At 59.1% G+C, this 20,650-nt stretch overlaps 2 protein-coding genes across 3 annotated transcripts in view; both read left to right on the forward strand.

Moving 5' to 3' along the window:
* The first annotated feature begins 2,154 nt into the window (after nucleotides 1–2,154).
* P2RY6 (pyrimidinergic receptor P2Y6) lies at nucleotides 2,155–9,973 on the forward strand. Of its 2 annotated transcripts, none has more exons than XM_027714405.2 (2): nucleotides 2,155–2,214; nucleotides 7,718–9,973. In XM_027714405.2, the coding sequence occupies exon 2, from the start codon at nucleotides 7,774–7,776 to the stop codon at nucleotides 8,764–8,766; it is 993 nt and encodes a 330-aa protein (XP_027570206.2). In that variant the 5' UTR covers nucleotides 2,155–2,214; nucleotides 7,718–7,773; the 3' UTR covers nucleotides 8,767–9,973. The 2 variants fall into 2 exon arrangements, with proteins under 2 accessions (XP_027570206.2, XP_039244706.1); XM_039388772.1 differs by lacking the exon at nucleotides 2,155–2,214 and adding an exon at nucleotides 4,136–5,291.
* A 2,685-nt stretch (nucleotides 9,974–12,658) lies between these two features.
* ARHGEF17 (Rho guanine nucleotide exchange factor 17) overlaps nucleotides 12,659–20,650 on the forward strand; it is a 32,222-nt gene continuing 24,230 nt past the window's right edge. The window contains exon 1 of the mRNA XM_027714426.2: nucleotides 12,659–15,616. Coding sequence (XP_027570227.1) covers nucleotides 12,659–15,616 — 2,958 coding nt within the window. The remainder of the gene's footprint in view (nucleotides 15,617–20,650) is intronic.

Genomic DNA, 20,650 nt, shown 5'->3' on the forward strand with positions numbered 1-20,650 from the left:
CAGAGCTCAGGAGGTGGGACTTCCCCACCAAACACCTTCTCTGCCAAAAATGTAGGGACTCAAAGGTGCTGGGGTAGCAGGGTGAGCATATCCTCAGAGCCGACTTAAAAAGAGAAAGTTGCCATCAAGTGTGGCCTCCTCATGAGCAAGCCCAACCAGATCCACCACCCTGGCAGGCTGGTGTGGTCAGGACACGAGGAATTATCTCCGTGTCCATCATAAACAGCTTTTAGATGGCATGAAATTTTTCCTGCAGGACATCTCCAGTCTGGAGCCCAAGGCAGGAGGGACCAGCCTTCATCCCTGCTTTACACCTCCAAGAGCTTTGCATCTGTCAAAGGAATGTGGCCCCAAATGCCTCCCTGACCTTGATCACAGATGCTCCTCTCTGTATCCAAGCATCCTGCTGGAGGCTGGGAACCTGGATCCCGGTGGGAATGTGCACTCCCCCCGGGGAACAGCAGGAGCAAAGGCCACATGCAATCAGTTGCTAATGCAGTTCCTGGCAATGAGCAGCTGGAAGAGCAGAAACCAGGAGGCCAAAGGCTCTCAGGAAGCCCAGTCCAGCCACCATGCCAGGCCTTCTTTGCCAAGGATTAATTCAGCCGGAGACTCCAAGAGGAATCCTTTCTGCAATGATTTTTCCCAACGAACATGTTGTATGGATAAAAAAAGGCATCAAAACAACGCTTTGCTTGCATTCTCTTTTTCAGCCCTGGGTGCTGCCCCTGAATTTGGCTCTCCTGTCCCTGACATTCGGGGGGGATTCCCGTTCATTCCAGGTGCTCCAGGGCTGGGTCCAGGTGCTGGGCTCAGCAGAGGCATTTGGGGCTGGCAGGCAGCCAGGAGCCACTCTTTTATTTTCCTTTCTTTAACACTCCCACCAATATTTACAGTGTCCCCACTGCTCACCTTGGGGACCGCCAAGGACACCCACGTGCCAGTAGGGAGGAGGCCACCAGCCCCTTTTCACCAGCTTGGAGCTCGTGGGAGGCGGCACTGGAGGTGGGATAAGTGGCTCATCAGAGGCTTGAGTTGTGTCCGTTCTCAGATGCGTTCCCTGGATGTTTGTGGAAAGTCCTGGGCTCCCCACCACAGGATGCTGGGCTTGTTTGCACAAGGCATGTTTTCTGGGGAAAGACACTTTTCCCCCCTGTTTCCTTCTCCCCGTGGAGGCTGAGGGAGCAGGGAATTTCACCAGGGCACCGAGCCATCGCCAACCCAACCCCACAAGTCTGGGCAGCCCCAGGATGCGGGTGATGGCTCCAGCATGGCTGTGGTTGCAAATATTCCTGGCAGCTCCTGCCAGAGCCCATCTCCCCCTGGCCCCGGTGTCCGGCTTGGCCGTGGGTTCGTGCCAGGATCGATGAAAGCCCACGTTGTCCATTGCAGCGCAGGCGCCAACGGGATCCAGACACCTCATTCCACCTCCCCGTCCCATCCCAAAACCCCTCGGCTCATATCTGGGTCCTGCTCTGGTGGTGCAATGAGGTGACACCTCATTGGTGTCCCCACACATGATGGTCCATCACCCAGGAGATGCTGTTCAGCACCTCCTTCCCTTCCACATCTACCAAGACCCATCACAAGCCCTAAAATGGAGAGCAGGTAATAATCTGTGAGGGTGACACGGCCTTCCAGGGAAAGGAAGGGCCAAGCCCGTCATCCCACATATTCCCGGCATCCCTGGGCTGTTTGTACATCTGCCCTTTCATTCCCAACACGTCCCCCCGGGGTTCCTTGCCTTATTGCTCCTTAATGGCCCTGCGTTTCCTGGTTAATGAGTGCCCGAGCCATCGACCTCTCTGCTCTGGAGCCGGTGCCGCAGGGAGACCCTGTTCCCAGGGCTCCAGCAGCTCCAAGCCTCCAGCCAGGACAATCCAGCTGTCGGCCGGAGCACCCCGCGCCCGTAGATCCCACTTTTGGGGTTGTTGGAAGCCTCCCCAAACACCCTCCTTCACACAGATGTTCGCCCACGATGCCCAGCCGGGTGTTTGCCCCCCATGCAGCTGTCGGGACCCCAGCCCAGCTGTTCTTCTTCCCCCCCGCCCCAATCCAGCTGTGCCCCTTCCCCAGCCCCCTGCGGGGCCGTCCCGCAGGTGCGGGGCCGGAGCGGGGCGGAGCGGGGCGGCCCCGGGGCGGAGCGGGGCCGGCGGCGGCGGCGGGGCGGCCCCGAGCGAGGAGCGCCGCTGGATCCCCGCGCATCCCGCTCCGGTAAGTGCCGGGAACGGGGCAACGGGATCAACAGAACCGGGCAGGATGGGCACCCAGCTGGGTCAGGGTGAACCGGACAGGATGGGGATGGACCGGACAGGATGGGGATGGATCGGACAGGATGGGACCCCTACAGGGTCAGACCCAACCGGACAGGATGGGACCCAGCTGGGTCTGAGTGAACTGGGCAGATGGGGACGGACAGGGCAGGATAGGACCAGACAGGGCAGGATAGGACCGGACAGGGCAGGATGGAACCCTGAAGGGTCAGGGTGAACCCGTTGCCCCGCGCATCCTGCTGCCGGTAAGTGCCGCCTACGGGGGGATCAATAGAACCGGGGCAGGATGGGACCCTAAAAGATTGAGTGAACCGGGCAGGATGGGGCTGGACCGGGCAGGATGGGACCTTAAAGGATTGAGTGAACCGGGCAGGATGGGACCTTAAAGGATTAAAGCGAACCGGGCGGGATGGGGCTGGACCAGGCAGGATGAGACCCTAAAGGATTGAGTGAACTGGGCAGGATGGGGCTGGACTAGGCAGGATGGGACCCTAAAGGATTAAAGTGAACCGGGCGGGATGGGACCGGATCGGGCAGGATGGGACCCTAAAGGATTAGAGTGAACCGGGCGGGATGGGGCTGGACCGGGCTGGATGGGACCCTAAAAGATTAGAGTGAAGCCGCTGCCCCCCAGCGCATCCCGCTGCCGGTAAGTGCCGCATATGGGGTGGGGAGACGGGACAAGCCGAACCGGGACAGGATGGGACCGACGTGGGTCAGAGTGAATCGGGCAGTATGGGGCTGGACAGGGCAGGATGGGACCCAACAGGGTCCGAGTGAACCGGGCAGGATGGGGCTGGACCGGGCAGGATGGGACCCTAAAGAGTGCTAGAGTGAACCCGCTGCCACTCAGCACATCCTGCTGCCAATAAGTGCCAGGAACAGGGGGAATGGGATCAACAGAACCGGGGCAGGATAGGACCCAACTGGCTCAGAGTGAACTGAGCAGGATGGGGCTGGACAGGACAGGATGGGACCCTACAGAGTGTCAGAGTGAACCCGCTGCCAACCGGCACATCCCGCTGCCGGTAAATGATGCACACCAGGGGGACAGGACAACCCGAACCGGGACAGGATGGGACCCAACTGGTTCAGAGTGAACTGGGCAGGATGGGGCTGGACAGGACAGGATGGGACCCAACTGGTTCAGAGTGAACTGGGCAGGATGGGGCCGGACAAGGCAAGATGGGACCCAACTGTTTCAGAGTGAACTGGGCAGGATGGGGCTGGACAGGACAGGATGAGATCCAAAAGGTTCAGACCAGACTGGGCAGGATGGGTACAAACTGGACAGGATCAGGCCCAGAGGTGTCAGACAGAACTGGGTCAGGATGAGACCCAAGAATCAGGGCTGGATCTGGCGGGATGAGATCGGGCTGGGCAGGATCAGACCTGAGGGAGTGAGACTGAACCAGTCAGGATGGGACCCAATAGGGCCAAACCAAACTGGACAGGATGGGGCCAGGTAGCCTGGCCTCTGCCTTCATATATATATATATATTTGCGCATATATACATCCAGAGATATAAATATATTGTATATATGAGCACGTCTGCACAGATGTGTGTATAGAAGCATAAATGTATTTGTATATATGTGGATGGAGATCTGTATATACAGGAGGGTGAGTCCCTGTGCTCAGAGACACATATTTGTGTATAGAGGGGTGGAAGTTTGTATATATGTGCGTGTGACTGGAGACACATATATTTATATGTATGTACAGAGAAATCCAAGTGTGTGAGGAGCCATATATATGGTTGTCTATGTAGACAGATAAATGTAGAGAGGAGAGGGATGTGTATTTACGTATAGGGGTGTATATATTATTTATATAGAAAGGTGTATGTGCTTGTGTAAGTGTTTATGCACATGTGGGTGCATAAATATATGAGCCTTTATGTATATTATGTATGTGTGGGTTTAGACAAACCCAGCCCTGCCAGCTGAGCCCAGGCCAACTTCTTGCACCTTCCCAGTTCCCAGCAGTTCCCATTTCCAGCAGGGAAATGCTGCCCAGTTGCTCAGAGTTGCTCAGAACAACTGGGCTGGTGATTTGTGAGATGGGGCACTAAAGCCTGGAGAGGCAGAGGGGGTTACCCAAGGACAGGGTACATTGGTGGCAGAGGCACCAGTGTGACCATCCTCGTGTCCCATTCCCGACAGTCCATGTTTAGTACCCCAAAATTCCCAATTTGTCCGCATCATTACACCTCCAGGCTTCCCTAATTGGAGATTTCCCTTAAAACAGCCCAGCCTTGGTCCCCACCAAGGAGTCCTGGGGCAGAGGGGGTATATCCTTGGCCACCTTGGGATCAGCCAGGCAATGTTTGGGGACAAGGGTGTGGTGGCTTTGGCCAAGGGAACACACAGAGGTGGAGCATCCCCCCTTCATCCTCGGAAATCTGCTGAGCCGGAGCTTTCGCTTCCCTCCAGCCCAGCTTTGTCCAGCCCTGCCAGGGAGCCACAAACCACCACCCCCCACCCCCCCCCCAGTGAGCAGGACAAACCAAAGAGGAAGGTTTCCAAGGCAGGAAAGCCCCTTCCCTTATCCTATTTGAGGACAGCAGCTGCCAGGATATTTTCCCTCTGTATCCAGCTAGCAGAAGCCCCTTCCTATTAACACAGGGTGTTAATTAGAGCTAATTCCATGGGAGAAGGGCTGGTATGAGATGGTAGGAGGGGGACAAAGTCAGGGGAAGCTCGAGGCTGCTGGGGAGCAGCAACAAGGATTATTTTTAATCTCTTCCCCATCTGGCCACAGAACAGTCCCACTTCTCTTTCCCAACCCTTGTTCCTCCCCCACAGACACCTTAAATCCCTGGGATAAGGGTGATCCCATCCTCCAGAGCACCCCAACACCACGGGCACCCCTTTTCCCCCCTAAAAGTCTCATTTCCCACTGGATTTTGCCATCACTGTTGCCTCAGGGCACCAGGACCGCAATCCTATGGATTTGGGAGGCACCAACCACCTCTCCCCAGGGGCTGGCAAGGATATCTCTGAGGGTTTCTCGAGGTGAGAAAAGGGATTTTTGGGATAATCCACCCGGCCTGATGATGAGCTGTGTCCACATGTAGGAGTGTCCATGGGGGGGGGGGGGTGTAGGGGGCCATGTGATGCCCACAGCGCCATTCCATGCAGCCCAGTGCCCACCCTGCTGTGCCATGGTGCTCTTCCATGTGGCACACCGCCCGCTATGCCATGCCATGTCATGCAGTGCCCACGGTGCCATTCCATGCATCCCAGTGCCATGCCATGCCCATGGTGCTCTTCCATGCAGGGCAATTCCCACCCTGCCTTGCAGTGCCATGTGACGCCCACAGTGGAAATCCATGTGGCACAGTGCCTGCCTTCCCGTGCCATGCAGTGAGATGCCCGTGGTGCTGTTCCATGCAGGGTAGTGCCCGTCCTGCTGTGCCAGGTGATGCCCACAGCGCAGATCCATGTGGCACAGCACCCACCCTACCATGTCATGCCATGCCTATGGTGCCATTCCACGCAGCCCAGTGCCCACCCTGCCGTGCCATGTGATGCCCATGGTGCTGTTCCATGCAGGGCAATTCCCACCCTGCCATGCCATGCCATGCAGTGCAGTGCTGTGTGGAGCCCAGGGTGCTGTGCCACGGAGTGCCCACGCTGCCACCCCGGTTCCGTTTCCGTTTCCCCGCAGAATTGCTGTTGGCTGGAAAGGGGAAGCGCTCCTTGCTCCGCAGGGCGAGCGCAGCACCCCAGGGGCACAGACCTGCCCTGTGCCAGGCAGGGCAGCAGGTCCCAGCACCTCGTGGTGCCCACTGGCACCCTGTGGCACCCTGGCAGGTAGGATGCTCCCCCAGGTGCCCCAAAGACCCCTTTGCCGGCCACCTTGTCCCCATGTCCTCGGGGGTGGAGCACACAGGCTGGCAGAGGCTCCTGTGGGTGCTGGGTGGGTGCTGCCCCAACCTGGGGTCCTGAGGAAGGTTTGGGGAGTCCTGGGGGAGGTTTATGGGACTCAGGGGATAGGGAATGCCACAGCCCCGCAGCGCTTATTGGCTTGAAGGTGGCAGAGGTGGGTGCTGGGACTGCCCAGAGCTGGGGTGACAATGGGGTGGCAGAGGGGCTCGGTGGGGCACAGTGGGGTTCTGGGGGCTCAGTGGGGTGCCAGAGAGAGTCAGTGGGATGTCAGGGCGCTCAGTAAAGTGCGAGGGGCTCAATGGGCATGCAGGGGCACACAGTGTGGTACCGCGGACAGGAGGCATGTGCGGCATCCACAGGCCCAGAGCACCCCCAGAACTGTGTCCCCAACGCTGTCCCCACGCCTGCCCCCGCGGCCGGGCTGTGCCGGGCTCCTGGCGGGTGGCATGTCCCGGGATGGGCGGGATGGGCGACGGGCTGTGGGGCTTTGGCACCCCCTGCAGAGGAGCAGGAAGCCGTGCCGGTCTGAACGGCACCTCCTGCCGCAATTTCCTCTCCTGGAGTGGGGTGAGGGGAGCGTTGGCCTTGTGCAAACCTTCCTAAGGGGTGTAAGTGCCACGGGGAGCCGAGCTGAGATGGTGGTGACTGTGGTCACCTCACTGTCCTGTCTGTCACCGGCTCGTGTGTCCCACTCTCTCTCCCTTCACCTTCCTGTTAGACCCCTAAATCCACTCTCGTGGCTTAGAACCATGGAATCACAGCATGGTTTGGGTTGGAAGGGACATTATAGACCATCTTGTTCCATCCCCTGCCATGGGCAGGGACACCTTCCACTAGCCCAGGTTGCTCCAAGCCCTGTCCAACCTGGCCTTGGGCACTCCCAGGGACCCAGGGGCAGCCACAGCTTCTCTGGGCAACCTGTGCCAGGGCCTCACCACCCTCACAGCCAGGAATTCCTTCCCAATATCCCATCTCTCCCTGCTCTCTGGCAGTGGGAAGCCATTCCCTGTGTCCTGTCCCTCCATCCCTTATCCCCAGTCCCTCTCCAGCTCTCCTGGAACCCCTTTAGGCCCTGCAAGGGGCTCTCAGCTCTCCCTGGAGCCTTCTCTTCTCCAGGGAAACCCCCCCAGCTCTCCCAGCCTGGCTCCAGAGTAGAGGGGCTCCAGCCCTGGCAGCATCTCCGGGGCCTCCTCTGGACTCTCTCTAGCAGCTCCACGTCCTTGTGCTGTTGTTCCCAGAGCTGGAGCAGCTCTGCAGGGGGGTCTCACCTGAGGGGCAGAGGGGCAGAATCCCTCCCTTTCCCTGCTGGATCAGCCCAGGGCATGGGAGGTTTCTGGATGCCAGAGCACATGGACAGAGCATGTCCAGCTTCTCCTCCCCCAGCACCCCCAAATCCTCCTCAGGGCTGCTCCCCATCCCTTCATCCCCCAGCCTGGGTGGATACTGGGAGTTGCTCCATCCCACGGAGTCACACACACGGGTGCAGGTTCATCCTGGTGGATGTGACACCACACAGGCGAGTCCCCAGCTGTCCCCTTTGTCACTCCCAGGTGCCGCTGAGGGGCCGCACCAGCAGAGAGGACACTGACGGGGTGGCGCCGCCACCATGGCCAACCTGACGGCCCTGGTGGGCGCCGGGAGGAACTCGTGCACCTTCCACGAGGAGTTCAAACAGGTGCTGCTGCCCCTGGTGTACTCGGTGGTGTTCGTGGTGGGGCTGCCCCTCAACGCCGTGGTCATCGGGCAGATCTGGGTGGCGCGGAAGGCGCTGAGCCGCTCCATGATCTACATGCTCAACCTGGCCGTGGCAGACCTGCTCTACGTCTGCTCCCTGCCCCTCCTCATCTACAACTACACCCAGAAGGACTATTGGCCTTTCGGGGACTTCACCTGCAAGTTCGTCCGCTTCCAGTTCTACTCCAACCTCCACGGCAGCATCTTCTTCCTCACCTGCATCAGCGTCCAGCGCTACCTGGGCATCTGCCACCCCCTGGCCTCGTGGCACAAGCGCAAGGGGAAGAAGCTGACGTGGCTGGTGTGTGCCGGGGTGTGGTTCATCGTCGTCGCCCAGTGCCTGCCCACCTTCGTCTTCGCCTCCACGGGCACGCAGCGGAACCGCACGGTGTGCTACGACCTGAGCCCCCCCGACCGCTCGGCCGCCTACTTCCCCTACGGCATCACCCTCACCGTCACCGGCTTCCTGCTGCCCTTCGCCGCCATCCTGGGCTGCTACTGCAGCATGGCCCGCATCCTGTGCCAGAAGGACGAGCTCGTCGGCCTGGCCGTGCACAAGAGGAAGGACAAGGCCGTGCGCATGGTCATCATCGTGGTCATCGTCTTCTCCATCAGCTTCCTGCCCTTCCACCTCACCAAGACCATCTACCTGATGGTCCGCTCCTCCGACGGCGTGCCCTGCCCGGCCCTGCAGGCCTTTGCCATCGCCTACAAGTGCACCAGGCCCTTCGCCAGCATGAACAGCGTCCTGGACCCCATCCTCTTCTACTTCACCCAGCGCAAGTTCCGCGAGAGCACCCGCTACCTCCTGGACAAGGTGAGCTCCAAGTGGCGCCACGACCACTGCGTCACCTACGGCTCGTAGGGGAGGACAGGGCCACCTCAGTGGCACTATTTTGACTTTCGGCTCCATGGCTTCAGCTGGGGACGTGCTGGAGGACAGGAGGACGGCGTCTCCCAAGCTTCCAGCACTTTGATCCCATCTCCAGCCCGCAGCGGCGCAGTATTAACCCACCACAGTGTACTCTCCCTGGCTTGGTTGCTCAGTTGGAGCAGCTCAGCACCACATTTGGTGGCCAAGCCACCAATGAAACAAAAATCCACTGGATAGCATGGTGGGACCACACTGGACACAGACCCTGGCTCAGGATGAGCTGCTGGGGGACAACTTCTCCCCCTACTCAAAGAGAAATTCCCTGGTGGGGAGGTGAAAAGGAGACACCCTCTCCCAGGCTGGGGAGGGTTTAGCTCAACTCATTACCTGTCTGGGAGACATGGGCCTGTGTGTTTCTCCAGCTCAAGATCAGTGTTGTGGATGTTTCCTGGACATCCCCAAGCCCCAGTTCCCGGAATGGGGCCGCACCAGGAAGAGATAGGGACCCACTGGTACCATTGGTGCTGCCAAATGGTGGCAGAACATCCCTGGCCAGACTGGGAACTGGGAAAGGGTAACTGGGACACTCAGGCTGGGTTTTCCACCCAAACCATGACCATGGACTGGGTCAGACACAAGCCAGCAGCTTTGTCACCTGCCGGGGGACCTTCAGCATCATCTGAGTCCAGCTCCCTGCTTAGCCCAGCACCCCAAACCTGGCCCATCCTGGTGTCTGTGGTGCCCTGCTGTCACCTCCTAACCAGGACCCACCAAAATCAGAGCCAGCACACCTGGACACAATGTCTGGAGTTGGGAACCCCATGTCACCGAGCTCCTCAGTGTCCTCAGCCATGTCACTGCACGTCCCACTGTTGGTGTGGCCTCTCCCCTGCTCCCACACTGGACTGGGGATTGAGCTTTGCTCCCACAGCCTCTGGATGCTGCTCCCTCCCAGCGAGGAGGGATTGGTGAGGTGACACCCTGCTAATCGCTCTGCCAGTCTCCTTTAACATGTAGGATGTATAGAAGAAGGCTCCCCCTCTCCTCACTGCCTGCACACCCACTGTATGTACATACAGAGAATATATGTGAGCAGGGCGAGGGCTGGGCCCAGCACAGGCTCCACCTGAGCACAGCATATGGATCTATAAGTGTATGTGTGTATATAGAGTATAAATACAGATATATATAGAGAGAACTGCGTTTTTCACTGGTTGTCATAATCACATCTGAGTCGATTTAAGCAATCTGCTTCAAATCTCCAGGGATGAACATCCCTCCAGCTTGGCTGCCTATACCTGACCAAGGGCACAACTCCAGCTTCGCTTGCTCCTTGCGGGTACCCAGTGTCCTCCTTGGGTACTTGGCCACCCAAGGACCTCCCCAGCATCCAGTGGGGGTGGTCCCAGTGTGTCTCCTTACTGTCACAAGGATAAGGAGGGTACCCAGAGTGGTCACGGGCTCTTGGACGACGGTCAAAGATCTCAGCATCGCTTGGGCTGGGATGGAGGGGGATCCTGTGCCGCTGTTGGCTCAAACCACCCGGTTTTGTGGGAGCGGTGGCCGTGTCCCGATGGGGAGGACAACGACTTTGGGTTGGGGCACGGGATGCGATGGAGGAAGCAAATGCAGCTCCGTGCTGCCAAAATCCCCTCCGATGCATTTTTGGGGTCTTGCAGTACAAAGGCAAAACGCCTGGGGGCTGCGAGAGCGGCGGGGGTGGGACAACCCCGGCCTGGTGTTCCCAGACAAAAGGGAGGGGACAGGGTGGGAGGTGCCCGGCCACGCCACCCGGACCCAGGAGAGGGCGCAAAATATTTAGATTTGGAGAAACACAGTCGGGGCTGTAGGTTCCCAACCGGGTCTGTGGGCACCCACCCGGCATCAGGGAGGGAGGGAAGAAGGAGCCCTGCTCCATCACAGCGCCCCGTGCCTGGATTGCACCCGTGGGATGAGGTGGGAGGACTAAATTTAACCACAATACAGCTCTGAGGGGGAAAAAATGAAGCAGCTTCCAAAAAGTCTGGTGGTGGCTGCAGAGAAGTGGTGGTGGCTGCAGGGACTGCGTGGGCTCAGGCCAGGACATTCAGTGGCTTCAGGATGAGGGTCCTGATATTGGAATCACAATTTTGGGTGCTTTTAAGGATTACTTTGGGTCCAACCACATCCTGCCTGCCCTTGGGATCCTGACAGCAGTTCTCTTGGAACCAGCAGGCCTAGGAACCAGGGTGATGGGATGATGTCTCAGAGATGAGGGAGGTGCTTCAAATCATCTCCTTTCCTTCTGAGATGCTCAAAATCATCTCCTTTCCTTCTGAGATGCTCAAAAGCAGCTCTGAGGAACAGCTCCTACAGCACCCAGAGGGGATGAAATATGTGGCTCTGCCCAAAATCCCATCCTGAATGCCAAAAGGGGGGAGATATCATAGGGACATCATCCTTACAGCCAGGAGACACCCAGCCCTGGGAGAACAGGGAAGGAGAGCGGAGGTTGGAAAGGGAAAGCCAGGGAAGGAATATTTGCATCTCATGGCATCGCTGGAGGCACTTTGTAGGTCCTGAAAAATGCATTTACAGGGGATATTGGATTTTTTTTTAATCACCAGCAGGTTTTTTGTGACCCTGAGACAGAGCCAGCAACATCCTTTGCACATTCAGGACACTTCTCCAGCCCCATCCAGGCTGCCAGGGCCACAGCTCACCCCCCAGTCATCCCAGCCACCTTCAATTTTCACCTCCCCAGCACTAAATCTGCTGTCTTGGGGGAAAAAAGGGTTATAGGCTGCAAATAGCAAGTGCTGACAAGCGATGCTGAAAACCCACGAGGAAATCTGTTCACGGGGCAGTGCTTTGCTGGGAGCTTTGCACGTTGGGAACAAGGTGTTCTGCCTTCCCCAGGACGAGCTGCAAAGCAGGGGCTGGAGAAATCCGCTGCAATGGGAAGAATCTCTCCCTGGCACCCACATTTTGGTTTAATTTTCCTGCTTCCCTGTAAAAATAAAAAGCTGATAAGAGATGGAGGGAATCATGGATGGTTTGGATTGGGAGGGACATTAAAGATCATTTCATTCCAAACCCCCTGCTGTGGGCAGGAACACATTCCACTATTCCAGGTTGCTCCAACCTGGCCTTGGACACTTCCAGGGATGGGGCAGCCACAGCTCTGGGCAACCTGTGCCAGGGCCTCCCCACCCTCCCAGGGAAGAATTCCTTCCCAACATCCAATTTAAAATCTCCCCTATTTTACTTTCAAGCCTCTTGTCTTATCACTGTATGCCCGTGTAAAAAGTTGCTTCCTTTTATATAAGGGAAGGGGATGAAGGATGCTGGGGAGGGTGGGAATGAAGGATGAAGGGGGGGGATGAAGAATGCGGGGAGGGGGGAATGACGCGGGAGGGGTTGAAAGATGCGGGAGGGGGTGAAATATGGGAAGGAGGGGAAGGATGTGGTGCCGAGCCTGGGAGCGAGAGGGCAGCTCTGCGGCCCCCCATCCCACCGCCCCCTCCAAAAAAAAAAAAAAAAAAACCTAAAAAAAAAGAAAAATTAAATAAATAACCAACTAAAAGGGATCCAAACTTCAACGCTCCCCCTCAGCGGGAGCAAACCCCGCCTCCGGGGAGGAAAGTTTATTTGAATGCAACAAATAAACAAGCAGGGGGTGAGGGAGGAGGAAAAGCCAAAAAAAAAAAAAAAAAAAGGAAAAGGGGGGGGGGTGGGAGAGAGAGAGAGCGAGAGAAAACAAAGCGGGAGGGATGCAGCCCGCCGGCTGCCCGGAGGAGGAGCGGGGCCGGGCGGTGCCTGCGGCGGGGCCGGGGCCGGGGCCGGGGCGCGGCGGGGCCGGGGGGCGGGCGGAGGCGGCGGCGGCGGCGGGGGGGCACCGACAATGGCGGAGGGGGGCAGCGGCCGGGGGGTAGCGGCGGCTCGGTGCCTCCTGCCCGCCTCCTCCCCGCCTTCCTCCTCCTCCTCCTCCTCCTCCTCCTCCTTCTCCTCCTCCTTCTTCTTCCCGGGTAGGAAAGTTTCAGCGCCGAGCGCGGAGCAACAGCCGGGCCGGGCTTTTGGCAGCCTGGCCCCGTCGGTACGGCAGCTTTCGCTTCGCTTCGCCGAGCCCGAGCCCGCGGGCCCGGCCCATGCCGGGGCTCCGCCGCCGTGCCCGGCCGCCCCGCCGCCCCCGCCGCCGCCGCCGCCGCCGGGCCCGGCGCTGAGCGCGGAGCCGCCGCGCTGGCCCAGCGTCCCGGCGATGCGCAAACTCTTCGGGGAGAGCTGCCGGCAGCCGGCCGGGGGCACCGGGAGCGGCAGCGGGAGCGGCGCCGGGAGCGGGACGGGGAGCGGGATGGGGAGCGGCGGCGCGAGCGCCCGCGGGGCTCCCCCGCCGCCCCCGCCCCGCAGCCGCGTCCCGCACCCGGCGCTCCGCTCTCCCCGCGGAGCTCCGCCGGAGCCCGGCCCGCATTCCTGGCATAACTCGGCTCGACCGCAACCACCCTCCTCCTCCCCATCACCCCGCGCCAACGGGGAGGACGAAGCGGCGGCGGCCCGTTCTCCCCGCGCCTCGTCGGGCAGCGAGGGCGAGGGGCAGAGCGGTGCCCACCGGCCCCGCGCCGCTCGGAAGAAGAAGAAGGAGAGCGGTGCCTGGGAGAGCTCGGTGGATGGAGGTGATGCCGAGGCCGAAGGCTGCGCCAGGGTGGTCCCCCGGCACCCCCTGCCCGTGGTGGCCCGTGTCTCCAAGGTGAACATCCTGCCCTTCGCCAGCCCCGGCGGGTCGCGGAGCAGCAGTCGGTATTCCAGCACGGAGACGCTGAAGGAAGAGGAGCAGTTTGGGATGTGTTGGCCCAGCCAAGGGCGGACTCTCCAGGCGGGGTACGGGATCTATCGGTCGCCCAGTTTCGGGACCAGCGATGGCCTGGCTTGGGCACAGCCGGGGGTCCGCGCCCGCCCCAAGCTGCCCCAGGGCATGGCCAAGGCCAAACCGGACCGTGGGAGCGAGAGCCTACAGCAGCCAGGGCCGGAGGGGGAGCGGGCCGAGCACCGCAAGTCCTTGTCCAACCCCGACATTGCCACCGAGACCCTGACACTCCTCAGCTTCCTCAAATCAGACCTCTCAGAGCTGAAGGTGAAGAAGAAAGGGGTGAGGATCAGCCTGGACTCGGGCTCTGATGGATGCTCTGGCACCACCACCCCCTCCCCTGGCGGCTGCGGGGCCGCTCACCCCCCCAACCGCTGGGCACCGGGCGAGCGGCCAACGCTCAAGGACCTCACGGCCACTTTGCGCCGCGCCAAGTCCTTCACCTGCTCCGAAAAATCCGGGACGCGGCGGCTTTTCCTCCAGAGCGCCATGAAGCAGAGCTCCTCCGAGCTCCTCCTGGCCACCACTCACAGCCAGGACAGGGTGGCTCCGGATGGGGGGCAGCGGGGGGACGAGGAGGCTCTCCCCATGGTCATCCAGGATCAGTACATCCAGGAGGCGAGGCAGGTCTTCGAGAAGATCAGCAGGATGGGTTCCCAGCAGGATTACGGCTTTGCTGCCGAGCAGAAGGACAGCGGAGGTGTGGAGGGCGCTGAGGGGTTGGCACCGACGGGGACGACGGACACGACCCTTCGGGGACAGGTGGAGAGCGCAGGGTGTTTGAAGGAAGTGCAGTCGGAGGAGAACCTCGCCCGCAGTAAATCCGTGGAGGAGCTGTCGGGTCACGAGTCCAGCGTGACGGACGAGGGCATCGTCACGGAGCCAGAGCCCATGGCAATGCCCTTCCAGGACCTGCACCAAGCTGTGGAGGCCTGGATGCTGCCCAACGCCGGGCCAGCAGCTGGTGACTCCGAAATGCCACTGCCCGCTCACCCGCCGGCGGCAGTCGAAGACCTTCCAGCTGGCAAAGCCGAGATGCCGAGCACGCCCGGCAGCCTGCGGCGCCGACGGAAGTTCCCGTCGGCGGGTGCCAGCGGGATGGAGGGCGGCGGCGAGGGCGGCACCGAGCCCTACCGCTCCCTGAGCGACCCCATGCCCCACCGGCGGTGCTCGGTGGCGGAGGAGGCGAAGAATTTCTCCGTCGACAGCAACCTGCTGGGCTCGCTGAGCGCCAAGGCGGGCGTCCCCCAGCCCGCCGGCAGCGCGGGCAGCGCGGGCAGCGACCTGTCCCTCAGCAGCGATGGCCCACGGGACTACAGCAGCCTCATCCAGACCATCGTGAGCCAGCCCGGCGCCATGGCCAAGCTCGTCGACGAGAAGGGCAACGGCAAGACCATCAAGAAGAAGTCCCTGAGCGACCCCAGCCGCCGCGGGGAGCTGCCGGCCGGCGCCTTCGAGGGGCCTGGCGAGGCCATCAGCGAGCTGGAGCCCAGCATCCCCCCGTCCAGCAGCGAGCCCATCCTCTCACCGGGCGCCAGCCGTGGCTATGGCTTTGACCCCAAGCTGGCCGACGTGCTGTCCCCTCGCGTGGCCCGGCGCAGCTCCAAGAAGCGCTCCAACCGCGCGGCCCACCAGGAGAACCAGCCGCCCCCCGCGCCCGCCGTCCTCGCCAAGAGCCGCCCGGCCGCCAAGCACGTGCGGCACACCAGCGAGCCCACCACCTTCGTCCCCATCGCCGTCCCTGAGCCGCTCGTCCCCTCCGGCCACCACGGCCACCTCCCTGCGCCGGCCGCCGGCCGCTCCCCCGGGAAAGCCTTCCCGACGCTCCAACCTCCCTCGCTGGAGGATGTCACCAAGCGGTACATGCTGGCCCTCAACTCAGGTGACACGTCCCCCGGCCCCGGGGATGGACCCCGCTCTCCTCCGGCCACCCCAGCGCCCCGGCTGTCCCGCTGCCCACGGCTGCCTGAGGAACATGGCCCCAGGACCAAGCCACAGGTGGTAAGTGCCGCTCCTTCCTACAAGCACCTTTATTTCCCAGGATTCATGACCCCTCCAGAGCACTGGTGGCTTTGGAGAGCCGTCACGTGTCCCTTGTGGTGGACAAATTCCCGTGTGTGGATGCGCTGCTGGATGGCCAAGGGCCTTCCCAGCCCTTCCCAGCAGTGCCCAGGAGACGAGCTCTTGTTTGTTGGAGCAAACCTCCCTGATAACCTCCTGATTTTTGGATGGGAAGAAGCAGTTTCCAGGTTAAATATCACCGTATTTTGGTGGCAGGAGGTTTTATAAATGTATCTATTAAATGTTATGCTTATATATAGCATCTTATGATATGTAAGGTCCTGATATATAAGGTCATGCTCTTGGCCATCCCTGAAATTGCCTTTTCCTTGACTGCAAAGGCTTCTTCTTGGGATTCCCCATGTTAAACCCCTTATTGAGCAAACCTGCATTTTCCCCCTCAAAAAACCTCCGATCCTTCCCATAGGATCATGGACTTTGCTGTGCTGGTGGGTGGGAAAAAGGGGGAAAAACATTCCTGTGCATGCACCGAATATTTGATGGATGAGTAAAGTTTGATCCTGTCTGGGGGAGAACTGATGTAGTTTGGGGGATGTGGAGGTGCTTTGCTCACTCCAAAGTGCAGCCACGTGTTTTGGGATCTTTCCTGGGGTGGGTTTTTGGCACCACCGGCCCTTTGGCCGTGGTTTGAACGCAGGGTTGGGTTCCCATCACTCCGGGTGTTTGTGCCGGGAAGGGCTTGGAAGCATCACCTCCTCCTGAGCACAGCAGTGCCAGCACCCACGGGGCTTTTAATAGCGCTGGGAGAAGCCCAGAAATACCCATTCCCGTGGAGGATTTGCTGGGAGCTGGCAGGAATGGTGCTGGCAGGGCTCTCTCCCCCTGCTCTGATGCCGGTTGGAGAGGATGGGCTGGACCATTCCCTTCCAACAGCCAAGGCTGAGGTGCCCAGGGCTGTGTAACCCTTGCTGGCCAGGGCAGAGCCACGTGGAGCAAGGGGGTTTTCCTTTGGATACTCCCAAAATCTGGATCCCTGCGGCCTCTTCCCCCGGGATGCTCTGCTGGGGTCTGGCATCCCCGCAGCATCATTCCCTCCAGATGTTCTCCTGGGGTCTGGCATCCCCACAGCATCATTAGTCCAAGATGTTCTCCTGGGATCCAACATCCCTGCAGCACCCTCCCTCCAAAATATTCTTGTGGGATCCATCATTCCTGCAGCATTATTCCCTCAAGATGTTCTTGTGGGATCCAGCATCCCTGCAGCATCATTCCCCCAGGATATTCTCCTGGGGTCCATCATCCCTGGAACATCCTCCCCCAAAAATATTCTTGTGGGATCCAACATCACCACAGCATCATTCCCCCAGGATATTCTCTTGGGATCCAACATCCCTGCAGCATCTTCCTCCAAGATATCCTCCTGGGGTCCATCATCCCTGCAGCATTATTCCCCCAAAATATTCTTGTGGGATCCAACATCCCTGCAGCATCACCCCCCCCTGGGGCCTGCCATCCGCACAGCATCATTCCCCCAGGATTTTCTCTTGGGATCCATTATCCCTGCAGCATTATACCCCCCATGGCATTCTCCAGGGATCTCTGCTCCCCATCCAACTCCTTCTCCAGCTGTTGTCCCCACTGCCAGACAACAACCATCGGTGGCTCCTGTTTAACACTTCCTTGGGGATGTTTTGGGTGAATTTGGGGTGAGTTTTGCAGCATTTTTCCCCATGTGTCAGTTTGTCCTCTCCAGTCTTGGGGTGGAAAGTGCTGTTGAATAATCAAGAGTTATAATTAAGCAGGGTAACGAGGGGCCTCCTGGGGCTGGGGCTGGTGCCACCTTGGGGACATTGGCAGGTCCCCAAGGCGTGGCAGAGCACCCAGTGGCATTCCTAAATTATTAATGTGTTAGGTTTATATAATACATGGCCTATTTGAATAATTTATAAAGAGATATTTCCTGCTCAGGCAGCTCCCGGGGATGGTACCAACCCTGCGACGGCCCCGTACCAGGGATGTTCTGCTGACCCCACCCCCCCAACCCCAGCTTCATCCCAACTCTGGGAGCATTCCAGGTGGATTTTTACCAGCTGGGAGCCCAGTTTGGCCGAACATCACCTCGTGTCCATGGGCCACCCCGTGGGAGCAGAGCCTGCTCCTCACCTTGCTTGAACCCTCCGGCCTCGGGGAAGAGGGTGCGAATTTTCCCTTTTAAGGGCAAGGCCACGGCTGTATCTCCAAATCTCTCTCCTGCCCTGGGATTTCTTTGTGCTCCGGCCATAGCCCAGCTGAAACCAGGAGTTTTTTATTTCCCTTTTTGATTTATTGGATAGTGGAGCTGGGATGTTTTATTTCAGAAGGCACCAGTTTGGGCTGGGGGGGCAGAGGGGGGGCTGAGTTGCCGTAATTATTAGCGAGAGCACCGAGGACCGGATGTAACTTGGCACCGGGAAGGCTGGCTGGGAACAGGGATTTATGTTCTCCCCGACCAAAGGAGAAGAAATAAGCTCTATTTTTGACTTGTTCGTTTTTTCTCCTCCCTAACTCAATGGAAAGGGCCAGTTTGGGGAGTCTGGGAGGGGAAATGGTTCATCGCTGCTCGGGAATTTGGGGGTGTGGGATCATCCATCCCACATCGTGGTGGTGATCCTTCGGACCATCCTGGTGTCCATCTCTGTGCTGGGAAGGGATTAATAATGGGGTCTGGCAAGTCTGTGTGGTGATGTTCCCCCAGAGTATTCTCTCCCAAGATCTCACACCCCCAAGATAGTCTCTTGGGGTTGGGTATCCCTGCAGCATCATTCCCTTAAGATATTCCCCTGGGATCCAGCACCCCTACAGCATGATCCCCTCAGGATATTTTCCCAGCCCCCGTGGTTTGGCAGTGGTTTTGGCAGAGGTGAGGGGGGTTCAGCCTCCCGGCACGTCCCGCCCAGAGAGGTAACGTGCTGTTCTCCCTCGGGGGCAGGACTGTTTGTCCTGGGTGCTTTCCAGCTTTTCCATGGAGCTGGAGCAATCCAAGCCATCCTGGGTGCACAGGAGCTCCTTCACCCTGTGCCTGATGATGGACACGAGGCTTTTAATTCCCGAGGGGCCGTTGGAGGCACATCCCGCTCCAGCTGCGGGAGGAAATGGTGCTTTCAAGAAAACAAGGAAAAAAAATCCCAAAACTCAAGATAGAGAGTTTTTCCTGCCTCCAGCTTCCCACAAAACCACTGGAAAGGACAGCACATGCTTGCACACCCCAGCACTGAGCAAGGGTGCGTTTAGGGTGGATTTGGGATCCATTTGCTGCTCAGCGAAGGGATGCCAGCCTGGCAATCCCATGGATCTTTCTTTCCCCCCATGGCAGAATCCATCTGGGGATGGAAAATGAGGGATGTTCTCCATCATGGCTCTGTTTGTTGACTTAGCAGCACTTGGATTAAACAGGAAAATATTGATTTAAATATAGCACCTCTCGGGAGCAGGGGAGTCGTGGGAATGTGGCCTCTGGCGCCCCATCTGCCGCCTCCTCCACCTGCTGCTCCCTGAATGGGGTGAGCACACCCCGAAAAACCCATCCGGGATGGAGGGGCATTCCCAAAGGGAAACATCGGGGTCACATTCCCAGGGACGCTTCTGTAAACCACCCCCTTTGCAGCATCCTCCCTCTGAGCTCGTACTCAAGGGATGGATCCCTGCATCCATATACTCCTTGGCAAAATCTGACATCTTTGGACCTATTTATCCCTCAGTTTATCCCAGGATAACTTGGACCTGTTTATCCTTGCCCTAAATCTCCATAGAAACCAGGTTTTGGGTCGTGACCGGGAGTCGTCTCGTTTTTCGGTGTTCCTGGAAATCTAGAATTAAAACTGGAGGGGGGGGGGAGGATGGGGATGGTAAATCCCAGCTTTCCTGGTAAATCCTGGTAAATCCTCTCCCAGTTTGCTGGGGATTTGCGCCCCTGGAGCCGCTGTGGTCGGTGAAATGCTGGAGTGGGGGGAAACGGAGGCGCCCAGGCAGCCCTGTGGGAGGGAGATGGGATGCGGGATGGAGCACGGAGAACTCGGTTGGAATCATGAGGATTCCCACATCAGGGAATCCCACTGCCTGTCAGGGGCATGGACTGACCCTGGCACCCCTGGCACAGGGCCAGGAGACGTGGCCAGGGGGGTGAAACAGCCCAAATCCTCTTAATTCTGCCCATTTTTGTCCCTTTCCTCCTCCCATGCCAAAATCCCCTCAATTCTGCCCAATTTTTATTCTTCCCTGGTTCCGAAATCCCATTAACTCTGCCTATTTTTGCCCCTTCCCTTCCCCACTGCCAGGGAGAGATCCCTGATGCTGGGATGTGTGTACAGGGAGATTCCTGGTGCTGGGATGTGTGTACAGGGATGCACAGGGAGATAGATCCTTGGTGCTGGAAGGTACTCAGGGATGCACAGGGAGATCCTTGGTGCTGGGATGTACTCAGGGATGCACAGGGAGATCCTTGGTGCTGGAATGTACTCAGGGATGCACAGAGAGATCCCTGGTGCTGGGATGAACACAGAGATGCACAGGGAGTTCCCTGGTGCTGGGATGGACACAGGCATGCACAGGGAAATCCTTCATGCTGGGATGAACTCAGGGATGCACAGGGGGATCCCTGGTGCTGGGATGTACTCAGGGATGCACAGGGGGATCCCTGGTGCTGGGATGGACACAGGGATGCACAGGGAGATCCCTGGTGCTGGGACGTGTGCACGGGGAGATCCCTGGTGCTGGGATGAACTCAGGGATGCACAGGGGGATCCCTGGTGCTGGGATGTGCGCACAGGGAGATCCCTGGTGCTGGGATGTGTGCACAGGGAGATCCCTGGTGCTGGGATGGACACAGGGATGCACAGGGAGATCCCTGGTGCTGGAGAAATCCAGGTGCTCTGTGTTGCAGAGGGGCACAGGGCCCAACAAATCCCGCACCCAGGGATGCCCAGGGATGGGATAGGGCTGTACCATCCCCGGCTCTGCATTCCTGGGCAGCCTCCC

Source organism: Pipra filicauda, unplaced genomic scaffold (assembly GCF_003945595.2).
Source record: "Pipra filicauda isolate LSUMZ 115617 unplaced genomic scaffold, ASM394559v2 scaffold686_size154363_pilon, whole genome shotgun sequence".
NCBI lineage: Eukaryota > Metazoa > Chordata > Aves > Passeriformes > Pipridae > Pipra > Pipra filicauda.

Excerpts from the sequence above, each read along its gene's own strand:
- P2RY6 (XM_027714405.2), top strand. The coding sequence starts at position 7,774 with ATGGCCAACCTGACGGCCCTGGTGGGCGCCGGGAGGAACTCGTGCACC.